Source organism: Phocoena sinus, chromosome 1, assembly GCF_008692025.1.
Source record: "Phocoena sinus isolate mPhoSin1 chromosome 1, mPhoSin1.pri, whole genome shotgun sequence".
In the NCBI taxonomy this organism is placed as follows: Eukaryota; Metazoa; Chordata; class Mammalia; order Artiodactyla; family Phocoenidae; genus Phocoena; species Phocoena sinus.
This window is the reverse complement of record NC_045763.1, coordinates 60,807,678-60,820,984: the sequence shown is the minus strand read 5'-3', so window position 1 is coordinate 60,820,984 and position 13,307 is coordinate 60,807,678. Positions and strand designations below refer to the sequence as shown.

The 13,307-nt window shown below is 31.4% G+C and overlaps 1 protein-coding gene across 4 annotated transcripts in view; it reads right to left on the bottom strand.

The window, feature by feature from the left end:
- The window catches only part of LRRC7 (leucine rich repeat containing 7), a 514,499-nt gene that overhangs the window by 246,679 nt on the left and 254,513 nt on the right, over window positions 1-13,307 (bottom strand). For all 4 annotated transcript variants that reach the window (XM_032604372.1, XM_032604363.1, XM_032604391.1 and 1 more), the window contains 2 exons: window positions 7,447-7,536; window positions 3,570-3,626 (listed from right to left, as the gene is read on the bottom strand). In XM_032604372.1, the coding sequence (XP_032460263.1) occupies window positions 3,570-3,626; window positions 7,447-7,536 (147 nt within the window). The remainder of the gene's footprint in view (window positions 1-3,569; window positions 3,627-7,446; window positions 7,537-13,307) is intronic.

Here is a 13,307-nt window from a genome sequence, read left to right as displayed (position 1 = left end):
GTTTATTTAAAGATAAAACCCACCATTATTACTAACCATTTGTATGCTGTTACGTTACTTCCATGGAAATGGTTCCTCAATTTCATTTTAAGATATTATCTTATCCCTTTATTTTCATCTTGACATATGTTTCTTAACTAAATGTATCACTTTTTAATGACAAAGTCAAAGAAATAAGTCATAATACTTTTGGATTTTCTTTAGTTGTTATAAATATTAATTGCCTTAATTTGAAATTATTTTCTTCCATTGTCATGACTTGGTTATTATATGTAACTTGAAACCACCTAAAGAAGAGAGAGAGAGAGAGAGAGAGAGAGAGAGTGAGTGTGTGTGTGTGTGTGTGTGTGTGTGTGTGTCTGTATGTGTGTGTGTGTGTAGGTTTAAAATTCAAGGCTCAGGTATCAGCCATTGAGAATCCACTAACCATTTATTCTTTTTGCCTTCATGATGCTCACCAAAGACTCATCTTATTTTAATATTTTGTATCTTATATTATTTTCTATGGGAAAAAATAATCAAGTGACACAAAATGTCCAGGTCACATGACAGATATTTCTCATTATGAATCAATATATCAGCATTCTTGTTTACTTATTGAGTACTCCCCTAAATGCTGGGCACTGCTTTAGGCACAGGAGATTCAGCAGTGACAAAACAGAAAAAATTCCTTTTCTGAACAGAACTTATGTTCTCCTGAGGAGATCATCTCCAAGCAAACAAAAAGTCAATACAATTTAGAGAACCATAAGTGTGAAAAATCAAACGGAAGAGTGAAATGGTATAAAGGCTAAGGGGGAGCAACCTTATATGATGTGATCGGGGAAAGCCTCCAAGGAGGCACCATTTGAAGAAAGATAGGAATCCTAAGGAAGCTCTAGCCTGAAAAGATTTGAGGTAAGGGAATTCCAGAGAGAAACAGATAGTGCAAAATCTCCAAAATGGGAACAAACTCATTTTTGGACTACCCTTCAAAATTAATTAAGAGGATAATTCTGCTATGAGGACAAATTTTATCATAGAAGTGAAAGGGTTTTTCTTTTTGGTTATCTAGTTTTTTCCAGATATTCAATGTCCTCAATTATTACACACAATCAAGAATGACTGTGTCAATGAGTTTTAAGCAAATGTGTACCTTAGGAAAGGAACAGTGTGAAAAAATTGATAATACTAAATTCTATTTAATAACAGAAAGAATTTGTCCTAGAATCTGCACTTATCAAAATGTCTCTATCAGCTTACTTTAAAGAGACATTTTAATGTATGTTATATCATAATTCTTCACATTTTTACATTTTTCATAGCTTGCCAGGTATTTAGACTTTAAGACAGAAGATGAAAAGAAGAGAAATTCACTGAAGACCTGCTAAAGATTTGACATCTTGTTTGTGTCCATGAGGAAATCATGAGCTATCTCTTCTTGGAGTAATTATTAAAAAGTTAAATTGTTTTTCATAAAACTATCTTTCTTCCTTTATTTTCATTAGAAGTGTAAAAATAAAGGATAGTAGAAAGCTCTCATATATCTCTCTATTACAGGTCTAGATTGGTGATCAGAAGGTACTACATATAATACATAGTAAAAACAGAGTTTATCTTTATTCACAACAGAACTTTCTGCAATTCTCATTTTTATAGACATCAAAACTAGGATAAAGTTCACCATGTATATGCATGCCCTTGGTTTTTTTGATTTTTGTCTATAAGGTAAAAAATAAGCATACTAGATTGAAAATAATTTTTCAGATTTTTTAAATGTAAAAACTGTAACAGCTATACAAATTGTACAAATATAACAGTCTACCAAGGAGATCCCATGTCATTTCCACACATCTTTACAAATTTTTTTAAAAAATGCCAAACAAATTTAAATGCATATTATTCTACTTATTTGAATTCTGTTTGATACTGGGCCACTGACTCACAGCCTACAGAATACGCATTCACCAATTATGATCATTGTTACTCATTACTATGAACTGTTCACACATCTATCTCATATAAAGTCCATATTACCCATCTATGGTCAGGCTTTATATTTAAAATTTATATTTTAAAAATACATATTTAAAAACCTGACAACCTGTATCAGATTTATTTTTTATTTCATATCAAAACTGTTATTTAAGAGCAGAGGGGAAAGGATTCTCCTCCACACCATCAATATTTTCTCTTTGACCCAAATGTTCATGTTTAGGTGAAGGAGACAATTGCTCTTTCACCATAGTTTAGTGTGTAATTAGCCTTGTTTTCACTCTACTTTAAATGTAGACATTTAAAATATGGGGGATGGAAATGCATTTGCAGTAGATTAATGCTGAACAAGTAACACTTTCAACCATATTCGCATTTCTGTTTGTGCCCCCAATGTGGAAGAGGTGCCTTCCAAGACTATGCATAGTGCTTTGGCTTAGAGAAAGACCACTCAAAAGTGCAGGGTATCCAGATATGGTGACATTCCTCCTTTTCATTTTCTCTCCTTGTCTTCCACTTATGGAGGAATGAATAGATGTTTTATCTCTATGTATATAATTAAATTAAATCTGTATAATTATTGAAAGCTTTATATTGCCCTGACAGAATTTTCATACATGTCTATGTAACAAAATGTACTTGAGAGTATTGTATTGATATAAAAAAATCAATGAAATTCAGTGTAGTTTTCTTAGAGAAGGGATATAAAAAGAAAAAAATAAAATTAAGTTTTGGTTCAGCAGACGAAAGGTCTCTAAATCCTGCTGATATGTTTCAAAAATTAATCACTGTACTCAATATTTTTCAGCAATACTGCAGGAGGGTTAAAATAGCAACATAGTACTTTCAATATTTTAACTGTAGCATATACAAGTCATAATTATTTATTTGAGTAAAAAAATCCCCACTTTAAATAATTTTTGAGTTTCAAAGGTATTTTTTTCTGTAACGGCACAAAATTCTATCATTAGACATAAATAAGGCAAAGCAGGATGAAACAAGTTTATTAAACTAAACATTGAATAAAATGTTGGAGATTAGTTTTGACATAAAAATATTCTGTATTTTTATGTAAACCAGATTTTAAACAGACTATTAAAAAGGTACAGTTTGAAAGAATGTATAAATATAAATTTTCTGCCAAATCATTTTAGGATCTCTAAAAACATTTTAATCATTTTTATGAAATATTTTTGTGTATTTTTGATTTAAAACCTGAAAATTATCTCAAACCATAAATTAACTTGAAATGCTAAACATTCTATTAGGTTGAAACTTTTGAAACTGTTGATTGTTTGGGGGCTATAAAAATGTCAGTTTCTTAAGTTTCAATGCAGTAACTTCCTGGTGTGTATGTTTAAGAAGAATCTTAAATGGACTCTTCCCACCTTTACTTGTAATTACACAGTTTTATAAAGCAGATACATTCTTAATATGAATCCCTTATAATACACTGTACATTTTAGCCTCTAGAAAAAAATTGTAGAAAAATTAACTCAATCATAATGAAAAAGCATAGCCAAGATAAAAATAGCTGTCTTTTTCCTACTAGTGAATAATCACAATTCAAATTTAGAAAATATTCAGCCACTTACTTTGGTAGAGTTTTCAAGTGATTTTCTCTTAACTCCAATATCCGCAATTTGGCAAGTCTGTAGAAATAAATTTAAAAATTGCTCTTAATATTTCTCTATAAAATAATATTCTTATGGTAAAGTAAACTGTTACTTTATTATCCAAACAACTATGTCCAAACATTACATACCATGGTTACAGATTTTTAAGAATTATGCAAATTGGTTATGAGTAGGGTTGCATCAACATTGGAGAATAACAAATATCCCTTTCCTAAAAATGAAGTTCTTTCAAAGATATCATTGAGACCAAGTCATCTAAATCTCCTATATTTTATAAAATTATATTCACTGTTGTTTGATTGTATGCATTCAACAGATTATTGAATATCTACTAAATACTAGATGCTGCATTCACTGAAACATGGTGATACTTCCCCTTAAGAGACAATAAATGAATTTTTAACACAAATAATATAGCATAGTGGTTAAAAGCTTGAGCTTTGTGATCAGACAGATCTGGGTAATATTCAGACTCTTTCATATCCTATCTGTTTTTTGCCGTGTGACACTGGGCAAATTAATTAACTCCTCATAACTCCAGTTTCCTCATCTATAATGAGTATGTGATAATAGTACAAAATTTATAGGGTTTTGAATATTAAATGATGTCACACATGTAAAGCATAATGCCTGGCATACCATAAGTTTTAGTATGTGTTAAGTTATTACTATTCTTTAATTGAAAAATGGGAAAAGTGCTATAATATACCATATTTAATTGACTCTGAGATTAACATCTGAACATTTCAAGTGGACGCACATTTAAAAATGTATAGTATCATCTATCGTATGACAGTACTGGAGTTGGGATAATCTTGTGAAGGGGATGAGAACTTTTCACAGTTTCTGTTGCTTGCATAACATTTGTAATTAGAAATGTATTTCACATTTAAGTATTTGTTAGTGTTTGCAATCTGGGACATGCTATTGTTAATAATGCCTATACTGAGCTTTAAAATGTACTCAGTTGAGGCTACTTTAGGACAAATATTAATTGAATTATCCAAATCCTTAGTGATGTGGGAATATTTCACTATTTGAAATATACAATTCACCTACAAGGTCCCATATTTACTGTGCTTTTAGATATTCAACTAGTTCTCTTCTCCTTTCCTTTGTGTTTTGAGTTCTACCAAATTTCCAATTTAATTTTAATCTTATAACTCATTCTTTATTTGAAATAAAGTAATTTAGTTCTTCAGAGCATGGGTATATCACTAGTTAAAGAAGTTTCTTAAACATTTATATATCTCAAATCTTCATATTGGTACTGTTGCAGTAATATTTTACGACTTAGTTTGGCCTTTAGGGACACTAAATCTCAGGTTTTGGAAAGTATCTTAATACATTCTTTGTTAAATTATCCAGCTGAAAGTTATAGAGCTTTTTAGATTACAATAATAAAATAGAGCATTTTTTTTGGCAGACAATTCACATAAAATTGAATTCTAATTTCTAAGTGGTTTGGGTTTTGATATTATGTTATCTGTTTGCCCAAATTTCTTCCCCTATATTAGGAATAGTAAAAAAGAACGGACAAAGTGCAAAAGTGTGTCTTAGGGAGATAAACATTTCCTGATTTAATAAACCAAAGGTATATTTGTAGCATTGTCATCAGTACCAGAAGGAAAATCTACTTTATGTGGACAAATGGCGTAGTATCAATTCATTTAGAAACGAGGCAAATGCTCTTGAATATCTGTGAATTTTCAGAACTTCCCAAGTGTATGGTATTCGTAGGTATTGTGAAATCATGATTACAAAAGTAAGGGAATTTGGAAAAAACTTTCGAGGTGATTTCTGTATGCAAATGGAGGCTGCTACCTGTTAAGGGACTTCATTATTACACTGGGTTCTTCTTAATGTCATATATTAGCTTCTGCCAACAGATTGGTGTCGAGTTACACTCAGTCAGTTATTTGAACAATTTTAAAGATGATCATTTAGAAAAATGCAGTTAACAATAAACTTAAAATGTCTTAACTTTCAAGATATATCTTTTATATTTAAAATAGCCAAGACATGGAAAGAAAGTTTCCATTGACAGATAAATGGATAAAGAAAATGTGTGCATATATATGTATGCATGTGTGTGTGTGTGTGTGTGTGTGTGTGTGTGTGTGTATATATATATATATATATATATATATATATATATATATATAAAGCCATAAAAAAGAAGAAAATCCTGCCATTTGCAACAACATGGATGGACCTTGAGGGCATTATGCTGAGTAAAATAAGCTGGGCAGAGAAAGACAAATACTGCGTGATCTCACTTACATGTGAAATCTAAAAAGAAAAAAAAAAAACCTCATAGAAAAAGAGATCAGATTTGTGGTTACTAGAGGTGGGGGTGGGGTGGGGGAAACTGGGTGAAGGTAGTCAAAAGACACAACTTTACAATTATAAGATAAATAAGTACTAGGGATATAATGCACAACAGTATTACTATAGTTAACACTGCTGTATGGCACATGGTATATTTGAAAGCTCCTAAGAGAGTAAATTCTAAAAATTTTCATCACAAGGCAAAAAACTTTTTCTTTGTAATTATATGAGGTAATGGATGTTAACTAAATTTATTGTCCTAATCATTTTGTAATAAATTTGTCATTACTATGTTATATACCTTAAACTCATATAGTGCTGTGTCAATTATACCTCAATAAAACTGAAAGAAAAAAATTCACTCTAGAACATCTAGAAAACATTGAAAATATAAAGATGAAAATAAAAATCATCCATAATTTCACTTCCAAGGAAATAGTCTTTTATTTCATGTACATTCATATTAGTATGGAAAACACAGTTTATATATAGCTATGATATGTTTTGAACATAACATCATAGGAATTAATAGATATTCCTCTAGGCAAGATTATAAATTGCTACATGGTATTGTCATATGGATGTACCATAATATATTCAACCAATCTCCTAGATGGATGTGTGCTTCCATATTTTTCATATTGTAAATAATGATAAACATCCTTGTCCATAAATCCTAGTGTGATACATGATGATATGATACATTTCTAGAAATGAATTACAAAGGCAGTGGTTGTAGATATTTTCAAATATTTTAAAGCACACTGCCCTGCAAGGAGTATATAACATTCTGCAGTTTCATCAGCAGTGTGAGGTTATCTCTTTCCTCATAGTCTATAAATAACTTTACACTTTTTATAACATGCTAGAGCACAAAGGCCCTTTGTTGTCATATTAATTTGTACTATTTTTATTATTTATGATGATAAACATTTTTTGTGTTGCCAATTTGTAATTTATTATGAACTGCCAGTATGTGTCATTTACCCATTTTTTTCTAATGAGAACTTTAACTTCATACTCATTTGTAAGAATTCTTTATAAGTTAAGGATATAATTTATTTTCCATATTCAGTGGAAATATTTTCCTATTTATTGTTTTACCTTAATTTAAAAAATATTTTCTAATATTATTTTATTTTAAAAGCATTTTATGGATTCAAATCTATCCATTTATGATATTTCCTTTTGTTTCTATGCTATAAAGGCAGTTTCCAACCCAAGAGTCAAAAATATCCATGTGCATATTTTTCCAGATCATTTCTGATTTTATTTTTTTATATTTAACTCTTTAATTCATCTGGAATTTGATTATTAATGACATGTAAAGACCTAACTTTATTTTTTGCAAAATGTTTCATTAATTGACATGGTCTCATTTACTGGACAAGAATGAGGGTGTCTTTAATTCCAATGGTCACTTTTGAAGCCTCACCTACTGGTGCTGGTACAGTACTTATCGAAAATGAAAGAAAATTGTATCGTTTAAACTTCTTATTCTTACCTTCCAAAATTGGCTGGAAGAAATTCAAGAAAGGCATCATTCAGGTAGAGCTGGGTCAGGTTTAGAAGCTGTGTGAAGCCATCAGGGAGTCTAGAAAGGAGTTAAAGGTTTAGTCATTGCATAGATGTTGCCATAGAAACAGAACAAAAAATATATCTCTAAGGAGAAAAAATAGAAGTGTAATACATTTTCAACTCTCCTTCGGTATCACAGTAATGGAAGAATTTACTGAGCATGTTGTTACAGCTTGAAAATTTTGCCTGTTATTTAAATAAATTGGCATTCACCCACCTCCACACTGCTTTCCTATGCTGAGATTTATGTCATTGCCAAAGTCAGAGACATCATTTCTTACTGTTGCCCTAACCTTATGCACACCAGTGAGATATTTTTATGGAAATTTCAAGTTGTATGACATGTTTTGTAATTTTAAATTTAATGTTCTTTCTCAATAGCATATTCACATATATAGTCAGGCAATGCTATCTACTCATTCAGTTAATCATTAAAATTTGTCTACAGTTTGTGACAATGATGACTAAAGCTGCCCAACATGAAAAGGGAAGGAGTATTTTGTCCCTTTAACTGATAATTTCTTTAATGCAGGACCAACATACATGTATATTATAATTCAAATTGATCCAATTCATGTGCATTGAATAAAAACATTGTCACAGTAATTAAACTGAATCCTAAAGACTTTAAGAAGCATTAAAAGAGTTGAGAAAATATCCTATGGGAAAATCTTACTACTTAGATAAAACAATTATTTGAAATGTTTAAGTAAGTTTTACCAAAAAGATTTAACTCCAGGATTTTTCTTAAAAGGATATTATTTTTTAATAATTAAATTTCTACTTAAAAATTTTAATGTCTTTATCTAGGCTTTAGACAAGACCATGTTCTTTCACAAAATACTTCTAAATACTGTTCATATCTGCTTTCCCCTAAAATTCCAACCTATCTCCTTCCTTGAATTTACTGACAAAATTATTTAAAGAGCTGCCTCTACTCACTATTTTTTACTTTACTCCGCAAGCTATTACTTTCTGGCATCTACCCTAACTCTATTACTGAAACTGCACTCACAAAAGGCTCTTAAGCCCTAATTCCATTAACTTCATTTCATTTCGTAACCCACACTGCCTAGCAACAGTTGCCATCACTGATTGTTCTCTCCTTCTGGACTTCTAATATACTCTTCCTGCTCTCCCCCCTACTCCTGGAAAACTATATCTGAGTTTCATTGCACGGTTTCTCTTCCTCTGACCAATCTTTGGTTATGAAATGTTTTATGTATATAAAAGAGTATAGCAGAACACTCTATACATAAATCACAGCAAGTTCCTTTTTGACCCACCCCCTGGAGAAATGGAGATAAAAACAAAAATAAACAAATGGGATCTAATGAAACTTAAAAGCTTTTGCACAGAAAAGGAAACCATAAACAAGATGAAAAGACAACCCTCAGAATGGGAGAAAATATTTGCAAATGAAGCAACTGACAAAGGATTAACCTCCAAAATTTACAAGCAGCTCATGCAACTCTGTATCAAAGAAACAAACAGCCCAATTCAAAAATGGGCAGAAGACCTAAACAGACATTTCTCCAAAGAAGATATACAGATTGCCAACAAACACACAAAAGAATGCTCAACATCACTAATCATTAGAGAAATGCAAGTTAAAACTACAATGAGGTATCACCTCACACCAGTCAGAATGGCCATCATCAAAAAATCTACAAACAATAAATGCTGGAGAGGGTGTGGAGAAAAGGAAACACTCCTGCACTGTTGGTGGGAATGTAAATTGATACAGCCACTATGGAGAATAGTATGGAGGTTCCTTAAAAAACTAAAAATAAAACTACCATATGACCCAGCAATCCTACCACTGGGCATATACCCTGAGAAAACAATAATTCAAAAAGAGTCATGTACCCCAATGTTCATTGCAGTTCTATTTACAATAGCTAGGACATGGAAGCAACCTAAGTGTTCATCGACAGATGGATGGATAAAGAAGATGTGGCACATATGTACAATGGAATATTACTCAGCCATAAAAAGAAACGAAATTGAGTTATTTGTAGTGAGGTGGATGGACCTAGAGTCTGTCATTCAGAGTGAAGTCAGAAAGAGAAAAACAAATACAGTATGCTAACACGTATATATGGAATCTAAAAAAAAAAAAAAGTTTCTGAAGAACCTTAGGGTTAGGACAGGAATAAAGATGCAGACATAGAGAATGTACTTGAGGACACAGGGAGGGGGAAGGGTAAGCTGGGACAAAGTGAGATAGTGGCATGGACTCATATATACTACCAAGTGTAAAATAGATAGCTAGTGGGAAGCAGCCGCATAGCACAGGGAGATCAGCTCGGTGCTTTGTGACCACCTAGAGGAGTGGGATAGGGAGGGAGGGTGGGAGGGAGATGCAAGAGGGAGGAGATATGGGGATATATGTATATGTATAGCTGATTCACTTTGTTATAAAGCAGAAACTAGCACACCATTGTAAAGCAATTACACTCCAATAAAGATGTTAAAAAAAATAAAAGAGTATATATGTACCACAGTATAATTTAATAAATAGAATCGGTACCTTTAACACCCTCTAGGTGTCCCTCCCTGACTACATCTATTTGCTCCACAAATTCCTGAATGATGTTTACTTTTCTGCTTTTTAAGGAGTTTTACCACACCTATTTAAATCTCTAAAAAAAGAAAAAAAGTCACATGGTTTTGCATGTTTTTGAACATTATATAAATCAAATCATACTATGAATATTTTTCTGAGACTTTTAATAATTCATATTATTAAATAATTCACTGATTAGTTAAATGAAATTCATTCATTTTGATGTAGATGACTGATCACCATAGCATAGTATTCCATTGTATGAATATACCACTATTTATTTATCATTCTCTATCTAATTGAACATTACAGCTGGTTCTAGTTTTTTGTTTGTATTTCTGTTATATGTTCTTTTTATTTTTACCATATATTCTGGTGTACAAGAGTTTACTTAAGTTATATTGCTGGTTACAAGAGATTAATGTCCCTATGAATAGGTCTCAGCTAATGACTAGAAGGAGTATAAATACCTCAGCTCCCTCACCCATTGTGCTTAACAAGTCTGTGATATATGTTTAAACTGTTTCCCAGTGTTTCCCACAAAGATTAAGGTCCAGTGGTCCATACTAGTAAATAGCTTGATAACATATCTTTAACTGGTATTTTCTTAGATTATTTTGTAAATATATTGCTTGAATTACTTTCTAAACTTTTCTGCTGGGGGACCCAAACTAAACACAATTAATATTTGTATAACAATTTGGTAGGAATTCTTTATACACTCTTAAGATGCTGATCTTATATGTATTATTTTTGCTACAAATATCTTGGTTCAATTTGTATTTTGGAGTTGGATTGTTTGTATCTGGCTTCATAGAGGATGTTTCCATAAATTTGCTCCCAAAGGGAGGTAGGATTCATAAAAACAGAAAAGAGAGAGAAAGGAGGCAGGGGAGGAGTGAGAGGTTCTATAACATAGAGGTAAGAATTCACCTGAGATGGGTGACAAAGAGAAGATGAGTTCTAGAGGGAATACTTTATGTATAAGAGTATTAGAAATTAAGATTTGAGAATATTAGTAGGGAACAGGATTTATAGTATACTTAATGCTTGAGGCAAAGTTTTGAACTTTATCCTATAAGATTAAAAAGAATTAATTGTAGATCTTTGTTTTTCTCTATTTTTTGCTTTCTATAATACATTAGAGCTCATATCCTGATAGTAAAATAGTTTTTATGATAATGGCACAGATGTCCAATAGATTACAATTCAATTTAACTACTATCTTACTTTGATGTCCTTTTGGTTTCTATAGTCATTTGAGAAAAGAAATCATTTATGACTTTTCAAAAAAGAAGATTAAAATGTGTAAAATGAGAAGAATGTTAAAACTTTTTATCTAATAATTTATTTTAACATTGTAACTATTAATAAATAAAAATCCTTTTAAAACACCAATTTTCTAGTTATAGGGACAGTTTGAACTACTCAGCTTACCTTAATCTATTTTTCCACACATGTATGCACTACATGGTATTACATTGTACTACTTCTTTTGATGAAAAATATATTTCTTTAGGCTGCTTCTCTGGCAAAGTTTATCGTGTAAGAAAATCTGGCTCTTACATAGAACACTTCTCTAAGGATTTAAGAATTGACTACACTGGGCAGATTCCAATTGCAAAATTGGACTGCCAAAAATAAGTTATATGAAAAAACCAGAATACAAAGTAAGACAGTTGTTTCAGTCTGCTTATAAACAAAGATGTGTTGACATTGTATATCGAATCTTTCTTTTCTAAAAATGTAGAATTAAAAGGTATATTTATACAGTATGTCTTGTTTAATAGCATGTGTATTTTTTATTTCAATTTACTTAAATAAGAATTTGTTGAATGGTTACTCTGCACTGAGATTCAAAATTAATGCTTTCTTCCTCATCTTCCCCACAGCATTATATTCATAGGTTTAGCAAAATGCTTATAACAATTATATTTTATACAAGTTTTGGGAATTTTTTATTCCTGGAATAGATTATACATTCTTTGAGGACAAGGAATTTTTTTAATCTCCGCAATAATCTAGTATTGTATTTTGAAAACATATTATTTGAAAATATATATTCAGTAGGTCTGCTAAACAGATATTCAACTTTATTCATTATTAATTTTATGGTATGATTTTGTAGCTTTAATAGTGACAGTGGTCTCACTTGTCAACATCACAACTTCCAGAGGAACATACAAGGACCTGCAAGGAAGAATATATTCCTTAGCAAGCTAGATAAACTCAATGAATATGAAAGTCATGGGCTGTCTTTATCCTCCTCCAAGATACTCAATGAAATCCAACATTTTACACTAAGTAAGGGAACTCTAATGAAAGGTTTTCACATTCCTAAAGGCTTTCACATTCCTAAAGTAACTGTGGTTTTCCACATTTGACTGATTTATTAAAAAATTCAAAGTATTTTTAAAAATATATACTGGTAAACAATTCTCTCTCTAAGGAAACATTTTCATTTTATTAATGGCTGAAATTAAAAGTGGAGAAAAGGGAACATTCTTACACTGTTGGTGGGAATGTAAATTGGTACAGCCACTAAGAGAACAGTATGGAGGTTCCTTAAAAAACTAAAAATAGAACCACCATATGACCCAGCGATTCCACTACTGGGCATATACCCAGAGAAAACCAGAATTTGAAAAGATACATGCACCCCAATGTTCATTTCAGCACTATTTATGATAGCCAGGAGATAGAAGCAACCTAAATGCCCATCAACAAAGGAATGGATAGAGGAGTGGTACATATATACAATGGAATATTACTCGGCCACAAAAAATAACAAAATAATGCCATGTGAAGCAATATGGATGGACCTAGAGATTGTCATACTGAATAAAGTAAGTCAGACACAGAAAGACAAGTATCACATGATATCGCTTACATGTGGAAACTGAAAAAAAGGGTACAAATGGATTTATTTACAAAATGTAAGTAGAGTCACAGAGGTAGAAAACAAACTTATGGTTACCAGGGGATAAGGTGGGGGGAGGGATAAATTGGGAGATTGGGATTGACATATACACACTACTAAATATAAAATAGCTAACTAATAAGAACCTGCTGTACAGCACAGGGAACTCTACTCAATAGTCTGTAATGGCCGATATGGGAAAAGTATCTAAAAAAAAAGAGGGGATATAGGTATATGTATAACTGATTCACTTTGCTGTACACCTGAAACTAACACAAACTGTAAATCAACTATACTC